Here is a 21,121-nt window from a genome sequence, read left to right as displayed (position 1 = left end):
CCCGGCTCGGAGGATGCTGCCCCGGGGCACAGGGGCCGGTCACCGGGCTGCGGGTCCACACGAGGCCGCCGGACTGAAGCGGGCTCGGGTCCGTTGGAACGAACTCTCCGCAGCGGATGACGATGGAGCGTTAGCTTAGCTTGATGCTAACTGATGAAACCTGACACTTGTTCCTGCGGCGGGACTCCGGTTCAAACTAAGCCCCGCCCACTGCCCCCACATACCTACTAATAGGCAGCCGAGGATCCGCCCATCACCACAAAACAACCAATGGACACACTACGAAGCACAAGTCCCGCCTACTGCCTTCCAATCAGCCAATCAACATCATTATTGTGACAACCCAAACTGATGCATTATTTAGTTTATGACGTTATAAGCTTAATGTGTAAAGACACTTTCAAAATAAAAGATGTCAAAGAATATCTAAAAGCTTTTTAAAGTCATTTTTAACTATTTAAGTACTTGAGTATTTCCTACTATTTCATGTCAAATGGCTGTTAATTATTTATTATTAATTAGGGCCCGAGCACGGACATCAAAGGTCAGGTGAAAGGTCAGGTGAGGCCCTATTGAAATTGAAAGGATTATAAGGATTAATAGTAACAGCCTTTTACTTCCCTAAGCCAAAACTCTATTGATCGACTGCATAGAACACAGCTGCCAGGCTTGACAGACACATGACCACATCCCTCCTGTTCTAGCATCTTTACAATGTATGTTTTAGGATTGATATTTATTTATTATTATTTCTAAAATACTTACGAACTTTGTTATTTCCATTTTCTGCTCTTTTCTACAACTTCTCGGTTACTACTCACAGCAAAGTATAATTTTTTATGCATATTTATCTTTAATAGCTTCAGAAGATAATTTTTGAAGTTTAAGTCGTGGTTTGTGACTTAATGGATAAGATGTTTTCTGTCTTAACTGCTCACGTTTAATTTCAGTGGAAAACACTATCCAAGATTTGATCAAAATAAAAACAGAGCAGAAACACAACTGAAGGAAATTTTGTTTTATTACAAAGTTCATTCAGGAAACTGATCACTCTGTTAACTAGTAGAAAATCATTTCAAAAATCATGTAAACAACACGTAAAAGATAGTGAAGAAGAGATTTCCAACTCAGAGGATGTGACTGAACCGATTCAGATCCAAAGACAAAAAAGGACACAGTGAAGTCAATAAAAAAGTTAAATGTGTATTTAAAGGTTATAGAAACACAACAGCCCATATTTCAAAATTGACCAGTGCATCAAGAAATTGTGTTACTTTGTATCTCACGTTGATTCAGTGATCAGAACCTTGCTGTACGACTTACAGGCGGATTGACAGATGAAACATGTGATCCCACAGTGAGACGGGCTCTGAAAAACCAGCCAGCGATTCACAAACCAAAAAAAAAACCTTCACAGCAAAACTCAAAGTTAATGATCGGAAGTAAAACACTGAGAAAAAAGGGGACATCACGTCTCCACTTTATCGTTCTTCAACCCGAGCTAATTGATAAAAGCAGATTAGTGCAAAAGACACAAAGACAAAGAGCTTCACTGCCAAACTTCTGTGTTCTACTGGTAAAGATGAATAATTCCCTGTTTTTACTGACACGTGGAGTCCCTCAGGGATTCGTTCTGGACCCTCTGACTATTTGTTGAAGATGATACAGATTCAGAGGAAAAGCCCAAAGCTCTTCAGTATTATTTTCTGTAACTTAACAAAGTGCTATTAAACCCAACACAACCACATCAACGCTGAGTCACTGTCTCACAGCTTTGTTCCAGTTTGTCAGAATAAAGAAACGTCCACAGAAATCACTGTCGTATAGAAACACAACTACAGTTCGAATAATTTATTAAATCATGTGTTAAATAATCACAGATGTGACTACTTTGACTGAACATGAGTCAGTATTTAGAGGACGTGTCAAAGATTCCCAAGGTCCCTAAAACCATTATATCCCATAAAAACATATAAAAACCAGAAGGACAAGGCCTCAGTGGAACATGAGACCCCAGGCCCACGGTTTGAAGTTCATTCAGTACCACCACTGGAGACATCATTTTACATCTTAAGGCCATTTTTTCCCCAAATCTTAACAGTCTGAGCAAAGTGTGGAACTAACAGAACAGAACTTTGTTCTCATGGTCACAAGTGAAAACAGAAACAGACCGGCTGCAAAAATACAACCATAAACCTCTAACATCCGCAGACCCTCAGGGAAGCGTCATGGAGCCTCCGTTGGTTCTGTCAAATCTGATACAGATTCAGAGAAACTTGTTAATGTTAGTGAAATTGTTTTGTTTTAATGGTTTCGCAACTAAAACATTTTTTAAGTTTTCCTGTGACATCATTACCCTGCTGATATCCTGACCTGAAGGCAGCTTAATGAATGTGTTCTTTGGATTTTAATCCGCTAGTGAGATATAAAATATAACTCACTAAATTCAGATGAGGCTGAAGTGAAGGAATATCGGTGTCGGGTCTCTGGACCACGACATCACTTCCTGATTAAAACAGGAAGTAAGAGCTGTGGAATCAGTGATGTTCTCAAAGATGGCTCCAATGTGCTTTTATATCGGCTGTTTCACTTCCCCAAGTTACTTTTTACCGTGTGCATTCACCGGACACTGTAAAAATGAAAGGTTGTAATGCGAACACAGTGTGTGTGTTTGTGTGTGTTTGTGGCCTGTGTAATGCTCAGAGTCACTGTTAAGAGGGGAAAAGGTCAGATGAGGTCACTTATTGCAATCTTTATCATTTGTACACTAGAAAAATAGAGTTAGCAAAATGAAAGCACGCTGGTTATGTAGCGGTCCCTTTAAGAAGACTTGATTGTTGATCAACAACACTTGGTCCTGAGGAGATAGAAACACAGATCGCAATATTTATATATATGTACACACACACGCACACACACACGCACACACACACACATAAAAGTACCATTTAAAATCATGTATAAATAAAAGCAGGGACAGTAAAGTGAATTAATTCCTCTGTTCTTTCTATTGAATTCTATTAATATTTACAAAAGAACTTGTGTTTTGTTGATGTTGTGTTTTGTGCTGTTGTTGTGTTGTTGTGTTGCACTGACAGAGAGGCTGAAGAAGCTGTTGCTGGACTTGTAGATGAGGATGCTGAGGATGCTGTGGCACACACACAGTGTTTACCTGGTTCACGACCTGAAGACGTGGACGGCTCGGACGACATATTGGCGGCAGATCGGACACTCGCTCATCCTCTTGCCGCACTTGGTGCAGGTGATCATGTGACCACACTCCAGCAGCACGCAGTCGATGGGACAGTCCATACAGATCTTACAGAGGTTCTCCTCCGGACTTGCAGAGCCGCCGCCGGACTCTAGAGGGAGCCACAGGGACGAGTATGCAGCACTGTGAGGGACTATATCTTCATCACATGATCAGTAAAATAATTCATTAAATATAAAACAGATGTAGAAAACACAGGGAGATTCATTGATTAATCCCTGGTTTGTAAATGATCAGATAATCACATGGTGACGTTGATTAAAACTCTGGATACAATTTTGTTACAAGTTATAATTAATTTTTAAATAGAAATTTAAAGTGAACTAATGAGAAGCTCATTGTGTTGAGTGTTAACGATGACCTTGTCTGTCGGTCACACGCTTGTTTAGAGGAAACTGACCTGAGGCGCTCACTGCACTGGCGACTGAAAGACAGAAAACAAACAGTTTGTACTTTAATGTTTAATCATCAGAAAGTGTCTCAGAGTTTCCTTCATTCTGGATCTGACACAGAAAATGGGTCGAATGAAATGAATCACTGATGACTCTTTCACACCTGGTTTGGTTCAGAGCTAGAGTACTCCACAGTACTGTAGAACTGTGGAGTACTGTGGAGTACTGTAGAACTGTGGAGTACTGTGGAGTACTGTAGAACTGTGGAGTACTGTGGAGTACTGTAGAACTGTGAAGTACTGTGGAGTACTGTGGAGTACTGTAGAACTGTGGAGTACTGTAGAACTGTGAAGTACTGTAGTACTGTGGAGTACTGTAGTACTGTAGTACTGTGGAGTACTACAGTACTCCACAGTTCTACAGTTCTACAGTACTACTACAGTACTCCACAGTACTGTAGAACTGTGGAGTACTGTGGAGTACTGTAGAACTGTGTAGAACTGTGAAGTACTGTAGTACTGTGGAGTACTGTGGAGTACTGCACCTGAAGCTGGTGCTTCTAGTGATACTATCATTATGTTGCCATGGCAACCGAAAGAAGCTTCATTCATGTTCCGCATTCAAACAGAAAGACGCAAGAAAGACCTCATGCACATAAAGTGTTGATGTTCAGTGTCTGCAGCTCTGAGGGATCCAGAGAGTCCGCCTCACCGAGGTTCTGCTGGTCCTGGTACAGGCGACGCACTCGCTCCATCAGCTCCCATTTCTCACAGCAGCCTTTGTAGTCCACAAAGTTCCTGGCGAGAATTTCTTTCAGCTGCCGCACGCTGAGAACCTCAATGTCGTCCTCGCAGCTCAGGTCGGACAGAGAAGCCCTGCGGCCTGAGACTGAAGGTTCCTCAGGTTCCCCGGTCTGCACCGGACAAGAAGACAGAGTCACCATCCAGACACAAAGATTCACTCCTGTCCTGGTTCTACCTGGCTCTGGGTCTACCTGGCTCTGGGTCTACCTGGATCTGGGTCTACCTGGATCTGGGTCTACCTGGCTCTGGTTCTACCTGGCTGTGGCTCTGGTTCTACCTGGCTCTGGGTCTACCTAGATCTGGGTCTACCTGGCTCTGGTTCTACCTGGCTGTGGCTCTACCTGGCTCTGGGTCTACCTGGATCTGGGTCTACCTGGATCTGGGTCTACCTTGCTCTGGTTCTACCTGGCTCTGGGTCTACCTAGATCTGGGTCTACCTGGCTCTGGTTCTACCTGGCTGTGGCTCTGGTTCTACCTGGCTCTGGGTCTACCTGGATCTGGGTCTACCTAGATCTGGGTCTACCTGGCTCTGGTTCTACCTGGCTGTGGCTCTGGTTCTACCTGGCTCTGGGTCTACCTGGATCTGGTTCTACCTGGCTCTGGGTCTACCTAGATCTGGGTCTACCTGGCTCTGGTTCTACCTGGCTGAGGCTCTGGTTCTACCTGGCTCTGGGTCTACCTGGATCTGGGTCTACCTGGATCTGGGTCTACCTCGATCTGGGTCTACCTTGCTCTGGTTCTACCTGGCTCTGGTCTTGATCTACCTCGCTCTGGCTCTGGTTCTACCTGACTCTGGTTCTACCTGGCTCTGGGTCTACCTGGATCTGGCTCTGGTTCTACCTGGATCTGGCTCTGGTTCTACCTGACTCTGGCTCTGGCTCTGGTTCTACCTGGCTCTGGTTCTGGTTCTACCTGGCTCTGGTTGTACCTGACTCTGGCTCTGGTTCTACCTGGCTCTGGTTGTACCTGGATCTGGCTCTACCTTGCTCAGGCTCTGGTTCTACCTGACTCTGGCTCTGGTTCTACTCTGGCTCTGGTTCTACCTGGCTCTGGTTCTGGTTCTACCTGACTCTGGTTCTACCTGGCTCTGGGTCTGGTTCTACCTGGCTCTGGTTCTACCTGGCTCTGGCTCTGGTTCTACCTGGCTCTGGTTGTACCTGGATCTGGCTCTACCTTGCTCAGGCTCTGGTTCTACCTGACTCTGGCTCTGGTTCTACCTGGCTCTGGTTCTACCTGGCTCTGGTTCTACCTGGCTCTGGTTCTACCTGGATCTGGGTCTACCTCGATCTGGGTCTACCTTGCTCTGGTTCTACCTGGCTCTGGTCTTGATCTACCTCGCTCTGGCTCTGGTTCTACCTGACTCTGGTTCTACCTGGCTCTGGGTCTACCTGGATCTGGCTCTGGTTCTACCTGGATCTGGCTCTGGTTCTACCTGACTCTGGCTCTGGTTCTGGTTCTACCTGGCTCTGGTTGTACCTGACTCTGGCTCTGGTTCTACCTGGCTCTGGTTGTACCTGGATCTGGCTCTACCTTGCTCAGGCTCTGGTTCTACCTGACTCTGGCTCTGGTTCTACTCTGGCTCTGGTTCTACCTGGCTCTGGTTCTGGTTCTACCTGACTCTGGTTCTACCTGGCTCTGGGTCTGGTTCTACCTGGCTCTGGTTCTACCTGGCTCTGGCTCTGGTTCTACCTGGCTCTGGTTGTACCTGGATCTGGCTCTACCTTGCTCAGGCTCTGGTTCTACCTGACTCTGGCTCTGGTTCTACCTGGCTCTGGTTCTACCTGGCTCTGGTTCTACCTTACTCTGGTTCTACCTGGCTCTGGGTCTGGTTCTACCTGGCTCTGGTTCTACCTGGCTCTGGTTCTACCTTACTCTGGTTCTACCTGGCTCTGGTTCTACCTGACTCTGGCTCTGGTTCTACCTGGATCTGGCTCTGGTTCTACCTGGCTCTGGTTCTACCTGGCTCTGGTTCTACCTGGCTCTGGCTCTGGTTCTACCTGGCTCTGGTCTTACCTGGCCTTCTTCCTGAATGTCCGGCTCAGAGGCAGTGGTCTCTGTGGGCGGGGCCGGGGATTCAGGCCGTGGAGGATCAGAGGTGGGGTGGGGGGGCGGTACAGGTGCAGGTGGGTCGGGCGTCACAGGGGGGGGGGCCGGGGTCAGGGTCTCGGGGGCCTGTTCGCTGGAAGGTGATGAATGCTGACTCAGGACCAGTTCCACCAGCTCCTCCTGCCGGACAGGAAACAGGTGTGACTGTGTGTGTATGTGTGTGTGTGTGTGTGTGTGTGTGACTGTGTGTGTGTGTCTGTATGTGTGAGTGTGTCTGTATGTGTGAGTGTGTCTGTATGTGTGTCTGTGTGTGTCTGTGTGTGTGTGTGTCTGTATGTGTGAGTGTGTCTGTATGTGTGACTGTGTGTGTCTGTGTGTGTGTGTGTCTGTGTGTGTGTGTGTCTTTATGTGTGAGTGTGTCTGTATGTGTGTCTGTGTGTGTGTGTGTGTGTGTGAGTGTGTGCGAGTGACTGTATGTGTGTACATGTCTGTGTGTGTGTGACTGTGTGTGTGTGTCTGTATGTGTCTGTGTGTGTGTGTGTGTGAGTGTGTGAGTGACTGTGTGTGTGTGTCTGTATGTGTGTACATGTCTGTGTGTGTGTGTCCTCACCTTCTCTCTGCACAGGTGTGTTGACACCTCATGCAGGTGCAGATAGTCTCTGAGCTCCTTCACCTTGAGCTTCATAAGCTCCGCCCGCTCCAACAGGTTGCCATAGAAACGCTGACAGGTGAGACAGAGGCGGGGCCGGGGCTCAAGGTGGGCGGAGCAACGGCTGCAGAAGTTCTTCTTACAGTCCACACACACATGCTGAGAGAGAGAGAGAGAGAGAGAGACAGAGAGAGACAGAGACAGAGAGAAACAGAAAGAGACAGAGAGAGAGAGAAAAACAGAAAGAGAGAGAGAGACAGAAAGAGAGACAGAGAGAGAGAGAGAGAAACAGAAAGAGAGAGAGAGGGAGAGAGAGAAACAGAAAGAGAGACAGAGAGAGAGAGAGAGACAGAGAGAGAGAGACAGAGAAACAGAAAGAGAGACAGAGAGAGAGAGAGAGAGAGAGAAACAGAAAGAGAGACAGAGAGAGAGAGAGAAACAGAAAGAGAGACAGAGAGAGAGAGAGAGACAGAAAGAGAGAGGTGAAATGAGGCTTTGTGCTGTTTGTCTGTCCTGGTGGTCACTCTCAGTACTGCAGTTATCTTTCAGATCCCTGGCACCTCGCAAACAGTCTGCACGCTGACCCCTGACCCCCAGCACATGTGTCCCGATGGAGATCAGGTGGGCGGAGTTACCTTTTTGGTAGCTGTGTCAAAGGCCCCCCCGCAGGCCTTACAGATGTGTTCGGGTGGGGGGGGGGACGGCTGAGAGGTGAAGGCCGAGTTGGTGTAGGAGCGATGACGACGTTCTTCTTCACCCGACTGTTCTACATCAGCTGAGTCCATACACAGCCAATTACAGCACGACGCCCACATACCTGACCAATCACAGACAGACGCACGTGAGGAGCAGCCAACACACGCTCACTAACAATCATGTGTTCTCTGTTCTTCTGAACACACACAACTGAACCACACCAGGAAATCTGTAATCTTCTTTTCTATAATCACACTTTAACAGGAAACTGACATCAGACATAACCAGGTGTAAAGTGAGGTCATGGATTTAAACTACGTCAGATGACACGCCAGCGCCTCCTGCTGGATTCAGGTTTCAATCTGATTTATATATAAATATATATGTTTAATATTATTAAATCAGACAAAACGTTTTATAGTTTTCTCAAATTCATAAAATTTACTTGTATATGACATTATTGTGGTAATAAAACTTTGTATTATGTTTTAATACACATTTTTCATTAAAGCTGTATAATGTTAAGTACAGGATCAAATATACTTTTATATTATCTGTGGCTGAACACATTTAGTTTTTAGGTTTGAATAAGGTTGAATTTCAAACGTTCATTAGAATAACGATTAACTGATTAGATGTCAGAGGTCAAAGGTCCCAGTGAGATGACTGTGGCTGCTGAGTGGAGGAGAACCCACAGGCCGGGGGGTGCAGTTAGATGTTTCCTCTCTCACCGGATCTGAACTCAAACCACAGATCCGGCTTCACTCTGGTTTCTGTCACTTGGTTCCTTCAGGTTTCAGGAACATTCAAACAGTTTGAAGTCAGTTTGATGTTGGATGTTTCACTCAGGATCTCATTGGTTTAATTCAGGATCTGTCAATCACTACCTGTCAATCACTCCCTGTCAGTAACAGAGGACACGCCCACAGCGGGTCACATGACATTCATACAGCTGTTTTTATTCAAACAGGAAGTGTTTTTGATGGCCCCTAAATAAACATCCAACACGAAACTAACTTCACTGTGGCCCCAACTCAACTCCTAACTTTTACTAAGTTTACATGAGATTGAAACCGGTTCGGTTGTGAATCCGCTTCCGGCCGAACGGCTCCACTGCCCGGTAGGTGGCGTGAACCAGCAGGCGGGTGGTTCCCGGTGGAGTGTCGGTTCCCCTGCGGGCTGCGACGCCTCCAGTCCGGCGACATGTTGACGGAGTCCGGTAGCACTGCGATGCTAGCAGGCTACATGCTAACAGGAAGCTACTTACAGAAGTTTCACTAAACTCACAAACACAAACCCACAGAGGAAACCCCCGCAGTGACAGTCACAGCGGGTTAAACTAACTCAGTTACCGAGTCAACTAACCCGCACCGAGCCGGGTCTCACCTCCTCCTGCAGCTAGCAGCTAGCAGCTAGCTCCTGCAGCTAGCAGCTAGCAGCCGGCTAGCTCCGCTCCGAGCCGGGGAACTCACTACCAGCAGCTACACGTCCAGTGGGGGGGTCAACGGCATCATGGGTCCGGTTGATCCGAGAGAAGCCACAGACTCACAACAGACTCACAACGGACACACAACAGACTCACAACGGACAAACTACAGACTCACAACAGCGGTGAACCAGGAAGAGTCCCACTACACGCACACACATTCTTGTCTCACTGTGCTGGTTGGGGACCACTCCTGACGTCATCCATCTCACCTGAACCAGTGACGTCACAACACATTTTATTGAAATTCAGTTTCCTGACTGAACTTGACCCCAGGAGCGAGTCAGGGTTACACAGATTCCATGTTTAGTCTCCAGATCCAATCAAAAGTTATTTATCAACTTATTCATGACTCATCATTTAATGTCAAGTTCCTGGTCTGAGCAGATCAAAGCTGAACCGAGGACAAACATCATACTTTGCTCGTATACTGGGATAGAAATGACAAGATTGACTTGAAGTAATTCAGGAAACACTATTAACACATTTTAAGGTTATTGGATGTTTAATTTCTACTGTTCATTGGTAAAGTGTCGGCCTACCTGCAGTACGACACAGCTGTAAATCAGATTAAAGTCCTTTTAGAGGTTATCCTGTGACGTGAAGACTGAGGGAAGCGTAAATAAATAATCTAGCTCCTCCACACAGAGACAAACAGGAGGCAGAACAGAAAGAGCTGTATTCTTTATTCTTCTTGAATTTGGAAGAAAAGATAAAAACCGAGGATTTGGCCCCTCCCCACCCTGAAATTAAACACATTCTAGTGGATGTACGATGATGATACAGTTTTATTGCCATAAACATTGTTTGGAAAGAAAAAGTTAAAACAGCTGTTACTTTTTGTTTTTTTTCTTTGTGTGTTTTCTATGGTACAATAAGAAAAAGTTCTTCCATTTAATGTCCTGGGAAACAAAGCAAAAGCAAAGTTTATCAGCGACTAAAATGTTCTCAAAGCGACGCAGACTGAAAATACTGAGGATTTAAATCCTGTTCATGTGATCCACTACAGACCCAGACCTGATCCTGGTCCACACTGAGACAATAGACCTGGACCAGGTTAAGGACCAGTGAGTTCAGATCGGCCAACAGGTTAAAGATGGAACTACAGGTGACCACAAACCAAAACTACAACTTTATACGATAATTATTCACTTTGACTTTGTAGCTGATTCAAAACTTTTCACCAGTTTTGTAAAATTTTCTCAATGGGGGTTGAATTCCACAGATCCACACTGAAGTAACGAGAGAGGGCCCAGAAAAAAAAAAGTGGACATTTCTTCTTTTCTGTTGAAACACGTCACGTGAGCACCACCGTCCGGCCAGGAGAATGTCAGGAGGTGGTTTAAATGACTCATTGCTGTAAACAAAGACAGATGAAGGACAGTGGAGCGATTGGAAACAGAAAGAGGTGAAGAGATGGGGAGCAAAAAGCAAAGGGAAAAAATAAAATTAGGGAAGAAAACATTTTTTCATACCATCTCTTTTCTAGTAGTTCCCCCTTTTCTGTTCATTCATTCTTCCCTTCTGCAAATACATTTCTATGAAATTTTTGGTCAATCACAAATTGAGAACAGACATTTACACTCCCATTCAATAACGTAGTCCATTTAGAGTCTCCAATTAAACTAACACAAATCTGTTGGTTCGGACTGTGGGAGGAAGCTGGAGAAAACGCACACAACGGGAGAACATTCGGACTCCACAGACAGACCGACCGGGTGGCGCCCTGTGAGAGGCGGAGCCAGACGGGAACCAAGGAGACAATTAACATGACATCAAACAATGAGAAGAAAAAACAATGAGGGATAAAAGAACAGAAGAATGAAAAGAGCCTAAATCTTTTAAAAAGATATTTTCTTTTGAAATATGTACATCCTCTCTTTATCTCAATTTCTCTATCAAATAATATTTCAGTTTTTGAACAGTGGAAAAACGTGCTTTGGCATCATTTGAGAAGATGGTGGCGACAAACCAGCTTTTGGCGGTAACGCACCTTGTGGTTGGTGGCCACTCGCCCATCAACAGGACAAGGCGGAGATGAGAGAACAAAGAGTCTCGTCTTCTGATTGTTCACTTCTTCTTCAAGTGAAGTTTTCAATGTGGATCAATGGAAACTCATCCATCAAAAATGGTCTTGGACAACCAATCAGAGAAGCCATGACTGAAGGCTACACCTTCACTGTAAGAAGCGTGCTGCCTTCAGGGTGTGTGGGACAATACACCGTGTCAGACTCCACAATTTGAACAGACTTTGGTTTCCAGTCAAACTTGGTGGTCACTGGTTTTGAAATTTTGGTGAATAAACTGGTTTTCCCTTTTTTCCTCAGCAACTGAATGCAGTGGCACAGCAACAGTTAATAGGTTTCCTGATGGAAGGAAATCCCACAGACACTAAATGCAGCACTAGGTCTCATGCTGGACTGATCAACAACAAAGGCGTCACCTACCAGCAGTGCATCATGGGAACAGAACAGATCACGCTGAAGCATCAGGTGTCCGTTTTAAAGAAGACAAGCTGATACCAGTGGGGGCGGGGCTGAGACACGGGGGAAACCCCGCCCACCCAGGGACCACAGGCGATGACACGACAGAGAAAAGTATGAAGACCGTTTGGATCAAAGCTGGAACACCTGACTGATGTGTCACCACGGCAACAAGCAACAGTGGAGAAGAGAGAATGACTGCCAACAGGGGGGGCGGGGCTACTACATAACGCTTCAAACTTGACCTCTGGGTTTCGTTCTGTGGGAGAGAAAAATGTGACGAGTTTTGAGGAAGGGGGATGGGAGGGGCTACTGGATGAAGCAGGTATGACATCACAAAAAGCGGTGATGAGGGGGGCGTTGCAGAGAAACCCAAAGATGAGACATGCATTCACAAGCTGCTTGTTGTGTGTTTACAGGTTTATTACTCAGCAGTGATTCGTCTTTATTCTGACTTAGAATAAATAAACTAAACTCAAACAGGAAGAAGAAGAAGAAGAAGAAGGAGGAGGGAGGACGGCGTCCGATCGCTCACTGTGCGTCTGTGAGGGAGGAATGCTAACTGTGGCGTTTAATCTCATCCCGTTCATTCATCCTCTCTCTCTCTCTCTCTCTCTTCACTCACTCTAAACCCCCTCCTCTCGTGGCTTGGCTCCACCGAAGATGGCCGAGTTGGGGTTGGCGACCTGGTTGAGTGGCGCGCCGACAGTCCGCGGCTTCAGCTGCAGCCGAGGCCGCGCTGCACGCTCCTCTGTGCAGACGACAACAAACACCACCAGTCAGTTACACTCATTTCAATGAAGCTCGACCAAACGACTGAATGAACGTTGAGGCGAACCTTCAGACGGTTCTCTGAAGTCTGGCATCTCTCCACGAGGAGGAGGGTCTCTGAAGCGACCTCCGGCTCCTCCCGCTCCTGCTGCTCCCGGTCCCGCCCCGGCTCCTGGTCCTCCACCACCTCCCCTTCTCTCACCGGGGCGACCGCTGCCCCCTCCTCCCCGGCCCCCGAAGGAATCATCACCTCTAAAACCTGTGGAGACAGACGGGTGTGCAGACAGACGGGTGAGTCAGGTGACCTGCAGCCTCTGGGTCCTGTGGCGTGACACATGAGCATGAGATGGCTGAGGTGAAAGGAATAGGGGGGGGGGCAGTGCATTAGAATATCAGGTGTTTGAGGTTCAGTTGATTCTACTTTCATTTATTAACATTTTTCTTCCGAGACATTATCCTGCCATTTCATTGGCTACAGCCCAGCAGTGTTCTGATTGGCCGGCTGTTGTCCAACCTGAATCTCTGCCTGCTCGTCCTCCTGATTGGTCACTGAAATCCTCTCGAGAGTCCTGTCCTCCTCCCTCACCTCCTCTGGGACCAGATCGAAAACCTCGATCTGCAGAGGAGAGGGGGAGTTTAACATCGAGAGGAGAGGAGGAGAGAGGGGGAAGAAGAGGAGGAGACGAGAGAGGAGGAGAGGAGGAGAGGAGAGAGGGGGAGTTTAACATCGAGAGGAGAGGAGGAGAGGAGAGGAGAGAGGGGGAGTTTAACATCGAGAGGAGAGGAGGAGAGGAGGAGAGAGGGGGAAGAAGAGGAGGAGACGAGAGAGGAGAGGAGAGAGGAGGAGAGGAGAGAGGGGGAGTTTAACATCGAGAGGAGAGGAGGAGAGGAGAGGAGGAGAGGAGAGAGGAGGAGAGGAGGAGAGGAGAGAGGAGGAGTTTAACATCGAGAGGAGAGGAGGAGAGGAGGAGAGAGGGGGAAGAAGAGGAGGAGACGAGAGAGGAGAGGAGAGAGGAGGAGAGGAGAGAGGGGGAGTTTAACATCGAGAGGAGAGGAGGAGAGGAGAGGAGGAGAGGAGGAGAGGAGAGAGGAGGAGAGGAGGAGAGGAGAGAGGAGGAGTTTAACATCGAGAGGAGAGGAGGAGAGGAGGAGAGAGGGGGAAGAAGAGGAGGAGACGAGAGAGGAGAGGAGAGAGGAGGAGAGGAGAGAGGGGGAGTTTAACATCGAGAGGAGAGGAGGAGAGGAGGAGAGAGGGGGAAGAAGAGGAGAGGAGAGAGGAGGAGAGGAGGACGGAGAGAGGGGGAGTTTAACATCGAGAGGAGAGGAGGAGAGAGGAGAGAGGGGGAGAGAAGAGGAGGAGAGGAGAGAGGAGGAGAGGAGAGAGGGGGAGTTTAACATCGAGAGGAGAGGAGGAGAGGAGGAGAGAGGGGGAAGAAGAGGAGGAGAGGAGAGAGGAGGAGAGGAGGAGAGGAGAGAGGAGGAGTTTAACATCGAGAGGAGAGGAGGAGAGGAGGAGAGAGGGGGAAGAAGAGGAGGAGACGAGAGAGGAGAGGAGAGAGGAGGAGAGGAGAGAGGGGGAGTTTAACATCGAGAGGAGAGGAGGAGAGGAGGAGAGAGGGGGAAGAAGAGGAGAGGAGAGAGGAGGAGAGGAGGACGGAGAGAGGGGGAGTTTAACATCGAGAGGAGAGGAGGAGAGAGGAGAGAGGGGGAGAGAAGAGGAGGAGAGGAGAGAGGAGGAGAGGAGAGAGGGGGAGTTTAACATCGAGAGGAGAGGAGGAGAGGAGGAGAGAGGGGGAAGAAGAGGAGGAGAGGAGAGAGGAGGAGAGGAGAGAGGGGGAGTTTAACATCGAGAGGAGGAGATGAGAGGAGGAGAGGAGAGAGGAGAGAGCGGGAGTTTAACATCGAGAGGAGAGAGGGGGAGTTTAACATCGAGAGGAGAGGAGAGAGGAGAGAGGGGGAGTTTAACACCGAGAGGAGGAAAGGATAGAGGGGGAGTTTAACATCGAGAGGAGGAGAGGAGAGAGGAGGAGTTTAACATCGAGAGGAGGAAGGATAGAGGGGGAGTTTAACATCGAGAGGAGAGAGGAGAGGAGAGAGGGGGAGTTTAACACCGAGAGGAGGAAAGGATAGAGGGGGAGTTTAACATCGAGAGGAGAGGAAGAGAGGAGGAGAGGAGGAGAGAGGGGGAAGAAGAGGAGGAGAGGAGGAGAGGAGAGAGGGGGAGTTTAACATCGAGAGGAGAGAGGAGAGGAGAGAGGGGGAGTTTAACACCGAGAGGAGGAAAGGATAGAGGGGGAGTTTAACATCGAGAGGAGAGGAGGAGAGAGGGGGAAGAAGAGGAGGAGAGGAGAGAGGGGGAGTTTAACATCGAGAGGAGGAGATGAGAGGAGGAGAGAGGGGGAAGAAGAGGAGGAGAGGAGAGGAGGAGAGAGGGGGAAGAAGAGGAGGAGAGGAGAGAGTGGGAGTTTAACACCGAGAGGAGAGGAGAGGAGGAGAGAGGGGGAAGAAGAGGAGGAAAGGAGGGAGGTTGAAACAAGAGGGGAGAGGAAGCCGGAAAGGAGGAGGTAAATAAAGAGAGGACGCCTCCTTCTGGAAGGCACTGAGGAGGCGGAGCTTGTTAGTTATTCATCAACCAATCAGAGAGGAGGATGTTAACGAAGACAAAGCAACTTGATCTTTTTATTTCTGCTTCATGATAACTCGTCATACCCGGGTGTGTGTGTGTGTCTGTGTGTGTCTGTTTGTGTGTGTGTGTGTCTGTTTGTGTGTGTGTGTGTGTGTGTGTCTGTTTGTGTGTGTGTGTGTGTGTGTGTGATGGTGTGTGTGTGGAAAAGGAGGGGGTTGAAATGATGGATGGATGAAGAATGAAGCAGAGGACGAATCAAACACCAGACCAACTTGCTCTTTGACCTACTTCCTGGTGGGGATTGGTTGCCCGTACCTCTGCCTTCGTCTTTCCTGAAGCCGAAGCCGGAGCCGCCTCCTCCTCCTCCTCCTCCTCCTCCTCGGCCCTCTTGCCTTCGTCCCTCTGCGATGTCGACCCTCAGTGACCTCTCACCCAGTTGCTGCAGGGGTCAGAGGTCATGTCAGACTGAAGGCCGAGCTCAATCCAAATCTTCAAATCATCTCCCCAATATTTCATGTTCATTTATTGAAAGTTTTTTCCATAATACTATTCAAATATTTATGAATTAGTGTGACTCAGAGTCCGGCTCCATGTGTCGATCAGTAATCTGAGGAGCTCTTGTCACAATGGAGAAATCAAAGCGTGGCGTTCAGGTACTCACAGCGCCGTCGTACGTCAGAGCTTCTTTTAGAGATTCCAGGTCTTCAAACTCCACATAACAAAAACCTGAAGGGACATGAAACAGAATTCACCGATCTGAGCTTTATAACATCTTCTGTTTCAAACATCAGAAGCTTCACGTTCAAACACAAACACAACGTGCAGCGGAACAGAGAGAAACTGAAAAACGTGAAGTTCTCCTTCCTGTAAATGAATAAAAAAAACTCCAATTGACTTTAATTGTATTGGATTCTGCTCTGACACCGTTTACCCTTTAGACTCCAGAAGTGGTTTCGTTGAACGATCCCTTTAACTATTACCTGACAAGATAAAATGTTGTTCAGAACAAACTAGCATCTCATATCAAACACAACCCTCTGACCTTTGAACTTGTCTGTCTCTTTGTCTCGGACCAATCGGACGCTGCGAAGCTTGAGCTCTTTGAAGATTATGTCGATGTCTCCTTGAACGGCGTAGAACGGCAGGTTCCCCACGAACGCTGTGAACGGAGGCTCTGATGGCAGCTCCTTCTGCTTCTTGGGACCCCCGGGGCCTCCAGGGCCGGAGCCGCCACGGGGCCTGGGGGGGGGGGGGGGGGGGGGGGGACAGAAACACAGGGCCAGTGAGATGTGGAGTACAACCAGAATCTGAAACAGTCAGATCGCTGATCACAAAAATCAACAGCATCAACTAAAGAATCGATTATACACGTCTATGTTCTTTGTGTTGTTCATATCATTTTCAATTACTGCTGTGATTATTGTTGTTGTTGTTACTATTATTAGTGTTGGTGAAGTATTAGTGGTTTGTTATGTCTGCCAGTCGAGCTTCATTGACTCGAACATAAATCTAGTTTCCGATCACGACTATTGTGTCGCGCTCACTTTTCCGTCACATTCACCTCACGACCACACAACCCAGTCCTGACTCACACAGAGGGAGGGGTGAACACAGGCCAGCTCCCAGAAGAGCCACGGGAACAGCAGCGTCCATAAGAGCTAACCTCAGCTTCTGTGATGCTGAACACACACATCTGTTTCTCTCCTGTGGTGTTTTCTCTAAAACTACAGTGTAAACAAATCTAAATGAATCGTCACAGAGTCTGACTCAGCGGGTTTGAGACTAAAGTCTAACATCCATGTCTTCTATGAAAGAATGTGGTCTTTCAGGTTTTAATCATTTCCCGTCAGTCCCTCTGCTGCTCTCACTCTAAACCCGGCGCTTGCACTCGGATGTTCTGCTGTTGTTCGGATTCGCTTCAGCTCTCCTGAAGCTTCACAGCCGTGAAACGTTGGCACTCAGGTCAAAATCCTCCAACCTATAGAAATACCGGATGTAGTGTTAATGAATGAAGTAGCCCCGCCCTCGTCCTGGCCACGCTCTCCAGTAAAGATTGTTACCATTAAAAGCTAAAATCTGAACCCAGAGATTCAGGTGAACACGTCTGTGCTTTACAGTGATAACAAGAAGTCAAAGACCTGTATCACAGAAACCAGAGAGGTGGATCTGGATCGGTCCGATCCGGGTTCTGTCTGAGGGAAGAGAATCCACATGCTCCGTTAAACACTGAGGAGAACGTGTGAGAGCGGTTTCTACAGAAAACACGAACCAACAGAACCCTCAGGAACCGGGTCTGTGGAGTTCTGACTGCTCAGCGGGTCCCGGGTCTGGATGAACCAGGATCCGGGGAAGAACCCGGAGGTCCTGTAGGAGCAGATCCGAACAACGTGAAGTTCGTGCTGCAGCAGATTCACCAACAACACACATGCGGTCCCCCCCCCCCAGCTCCATTCATCACCATGAGGAGCACAACACAACCAGCGGCTTCACACACAACCACACACCGACCGAGGTGTGTGTTCCCCCCGCGGATCAGCGTGCAGCGGCGGACTCATGATGGAGCCATGCGGGCCAGCAGCTCCACACACCGCGGCCTCCTGGGCTGCTGCAGCCCGCCAGCAGCTCCCACTCCGCGGCCTCCTGTGCGGCTCCGTGCCGCCTCTCCCGGGCCCGCTCCACCCATCCCCACACCGAACACACTCCCGGGTTCTACCGCCGGGCACCGGGGCGATCCCCCGCGGAACAGCCCGCCAGGCTCCCTGCCTGTGCGCAGCTAGCCCCATGCTAGCAGTTAGCATGGGGCTAGCATGGGACCACGGTGTTTCCCAGCCGCTGCCCGCCGCCCTCCGTCAGCAGGCGTCGGGCGGGACGAGCTCCGCGGCCCGGCGCGCTGCTCCGGGGCCCGGGGCGGACAGCCGAGGGAAACACGGTCCCGCCGGGGTTAGGGTTCGAGTCCCACGGCGCAGCTGCCGAGCGGAGCGGACACTCACCCTCTGCCGCCGCCGAAGCTGCCGTAGGCCCGGTCCCGGTCATCGTAGCTGTCGAAGTCCGCCATTACTGCTGCTGTGTGTCGGAGGAGGAGGTCCTACACGTCACACACCGAGCGGGCTTAGGTGTCCTCGGGCCGCCTGACCGGGAAGCCCACACCCACACGTTTCTAATGGTCCCCTCTTTGGACAGGTTTCATTCATGAGTGATTATGAGATTAAACCAAAGTGAATGTTATTTAATCACACACATTTGAATACAAAGCATTTAGTAGAATTGAATCCATTGGTTCATTATCTCCAGCTGCTCTGACTCAAGTTGCACCTTCATGGATGTTTGCAGTCAAATATTAAGCATACATCATCTAAAAGCCCCCAAATTAATTTTCTAAAGTTTAGTCTAAGTTGTTTTATAAAAGTGATTCAGATTATAAATTATGGACAATGTGACACTTTTTATTCAGTACTTGCTGAGAAAAGACCACACAGGCATTTCAAACAGAAAGAAAACACTTCACAAAGAATACTATTGAATACAAAATTTATAGTAAAACAGCATTGAAACTATACATTAAAAACAGTAGGAGGAGATAGAAGGTAAGATGGTGAAGGTGAAACATACAAAGGTTATGTGCATACACTGACTTGATCATAACTTTCATGTAAGAGACTTTTAATGGACAAGTTATAGCCAGACTGTGGTTTGGTTATATCTTCCACGGAGAGGAACGTAGTGTACGATGTGATCCAAGTCTGACATATCAGCAGGATCATCAAGTGGAGATAATAAAAATTATATATTTAAAAAACAAAGAAGTGATTCTTCTGACAAATTTACATTAATTTCTGCAAAGATGCATGTACAAATAAATTCTTATTTGACTAAGAAAACCAATAAAACAATTGGAAAATTGACCATAGACAATATTATTCACGAATGCATCACACACTTATGTCAACATCCCAAACTATCACATTCTCTAAACATTAATTTTCTTGCATATGCAGTTGACTGAGCTTTGCTACACCCTCATTTAATCTTTCTTTGATTGTCTTTTATTTTTTTTAATTTATAGGGCTGCAAAGCAGCACTGGGGCCCGAGCACATGCATTTTGAAGCTGCATGCGTTTTGCCTGAAAAAAATAAATAATGACTGAGGAGATAGTGACACATAGAGCTGTTCAGGCTTGGACTCTGATCATGAGACAGATGTTTGGTGGTGATAGGACAACGCGCAGTGGAGTTATGACAACATCGTCTCCTTTGTCGAAGGATGAACCTTCGCCGTTCCTCAATGTTAACACGGTTTGAGGAAATGTCACAATTGTGTGAGAGAGAAAGAGCGAGAGAGAGAGAGAGAGAGACGTCACCTTTGCAAGACATTAAGATTCCTTTGATCTATGACCACTGACACTGTCACTACAGGAGTGGAGTTGTTTGTTGACGGCTCAGCATCAAAGGATTCATGGTCCTTGTATGTCTGTGTTACAGAACATCGTGTTTTGATGGCGTGGAAACAAACTTTGACGCCACGCCACGGTCACACCGTGTGACGAAAAATCTATCCCTCAGTCAGTGTTTATCTCCATCTTGTTGTGATGACACTCATCTCAATTTGAAGTTGATCCAATGAAAGCCCTGGTACAAGTACATCAAAGTAAAAATGTGGAATATGGCCAAAAGGGCCACTAAATGCAAGATAGCAGGCTTCCTGTTGTGTTTTTCCCTAAAGACTTTTTTGTTTGTCTGGTCATGATACACGTGTGTATCGATTTTTGTGAAGATCGGTCAATGTGAACACGTTCCAGGGGTCTCGGGGGGCATCGTTGAGCCATTTTGCCACGCCCATTGAAAATTCCTCCAGAATACGTCAATTTTCACCACTTTCTAATTTTCTGCAAATGTTGGTAAGAATTTGAGCATGGTAAAGCCTCAAAAAGCTTAAAATTTCAATAGGGCCTTACTGTGTGTCAGTGCCTGTCAGTGATCTGGCCCTAATAAGTCGCTAAAAATATCATTAATAACTACTTCATACACTAGGGTTAGTGTTCTCAAACAACATGTTCTGGGTAAAAAGAAGAGCAAAATAATGCTTTATTGAAAAGAAGATTTGCTTTTGTAGCCAAGACACAGAATCCCTCTCTGACACAACAAAGAAGTGAGATCTGGACAGTAAAATGAGAAAGAGAAACATTTTCAAATTGGAAGGGAAGTTTTTAAATGCACTTGTGAAAATTATAACAGGGAGGTTCTCTCTGAAAGGACCGAGGTTTTGCTGCTGCAGAGTAGTTCTTGTAGTAATCTCTCAGAGATCCTGTAGAATATGTTCAGATGTGACAGAGGACACTTAGATTGTGTGATGCTCTGACAAATGTGTTGAAGGTCTGCAGAGAACTTGGAACCTCTTGTGTGAGCCTGTTATGGAGTTCTTAAAGGACCAGGACTGATCCTCTTGTAGTTCTTGTAGGTGTCGAGCAGAGGTCTTGCAGATGAGATATGGAGATCTCCTTCAAGTCAACTGACATCATGCAGCTCTAGTGCAGCTGTCACATACATTTAGGTCCTATTTGCCCTTTGTCTCGTAGGATGTGTAGAGGTTCTTTATAACACATGTAGATCTAGTAGACAAATAGGAGTCTTGCAGGTCTTGTTATAGTCGAGCCGAGGTCCAATAGGTGGTTTTGTTGTTGTACATCCAATACTGGTCTTGTAGCTCTACATCTTCTCTATCTTCTAGGTCCTGCAAAGTTCTTGAAGGACCTTTGAGGATTTAACACGGTTCACGGTTGAACTTGTGGAAGTCGCACAGAGGTTTTGTCAGGAAGGTCAATCAGAAGGAGAAGCTCAGTCATTTCAAAGTGGATGGTGAGATAGTAGGAAGACATCCAGGACTGAGTCCACTGCTTCATC

General features: G+C 47.4%; 3 protein-coding genes across 9 annotated transcripts in view; all 3 read right to left on the bottom strand.

Moving 5' to 3' along the window:
* The window catches only part of wdr62 (WD repeat domain 62), a 12,965-nt gene extending 12,781 nt beyond the window's left edge, over positions 1 to 184 (bottom strand). For all 4 annotated transcript variants that reach the window (XM_061073804.1, XM_061073805.1, XM_061073807.1 and 1 more), the window contains exon 1: positions 1 to 184. This exon is cut by the window's left edge and continues 123 nt beyond it. The gene's annotated coding sequence lies outside the window, so the exon portion shown is untranslated.
* An 819-nt stretch (positions 185 to 1,003) lies between these two features.
* On the bottom strand, positions 1,004 to 9,504 carry rffl (ring finger and FYVE-like domain containing E3 ubiquitin protein ligase). Its single transcript, XM_061073845.1, has 8 exons — positions 9,244 to 9,504; positions 7,797 to 7,978; positions 7,123 to 7,320; positions 6,480 to 6,692; positions 4,375 to 4,576; positions 3,672 to 3,695; positions 3,173 to 3,362; positions 1,004 to 2,857 (listed from the first exon to the last, which is right to left on the bottom strand). Exons 2-7 carry the CDS (start codon positions 7,974 to 7,976, stop codon positions 3,178 to 3,180), a joined length of 1,002 nt encoding a protein of 333 aa, XP_060929828.1. The 5' UTR covers positions 7,977 to 7,978; positions 9,244 to 9,504; the 3' UTR covers positions 1,004 to 2,857; positions 3,173 to 3,177.
* Positions 9,505 to 10,012: 508 nt separating this feature from the next.
* Positions 10,013 to 18,300, bottom strand: eif4h (eukaryotic translation initiation factor 4h). 4 transcript variants are annotated; one of them, XM_061073857.1, is made up of 8 exons: positions 18,214 to 18,300; positions 16,266 to 16,462; positions 15,885 to 15,949; positions 15,512 to 15,662; positions 13,112 to 13,213; positions 12,665 to 12,856; positions 12,452 to 12,577; positions 10,013 to 10,700 (listed from the first exon to the last, which is right to left on the bottom strand). In XM_061073857.1, exons 1-7 carry the CDS (start codon positions 18,276 to 18,278, stop codon positions 12,453 to 12,455), a joined length of 897 nt encoding a protein of 298 aa, XP_060929840.1. In that variant the 5' UTR covers positions 18,279 to 18,300; the 3' UTR covers positions 10,013 to 10,700; position 12,452. The 4 variants fall into 4 exon arrangements, with proteins under 4 accessions (XP_060929840.1, XP_060929841.1, XP_060929842.1 ...); XM_061073858.1 differs by having other exon boundaries at positions 15,539 to 15,662; XM_061073859.1 differs by lacking the exon at positions 13,112 to 13,213.
* Positions 18,301 to 21,121: the final 2,821 nt, after the last annotated feature.

This window comes from Limanda limanda, chromosome 6 (assembly GCF_963576545.1).
Source record: "Limanda limanda chromosome 6, fLimLim1.1, whole genome shotgun sequence".
In the NCBI taxonomy this organism is placed as follows: domain Eukaryota; kingdom Metazoa; phylum Chordata; class Actinopteri; order Pleuronectiformes; family Pleuronectidae; genus Limanda; species Limanda limanda.
Note: the sequence above shows the minus strand (reverse complement) of the source record. Positions and strands in the feature narration are given on the sequence as shown.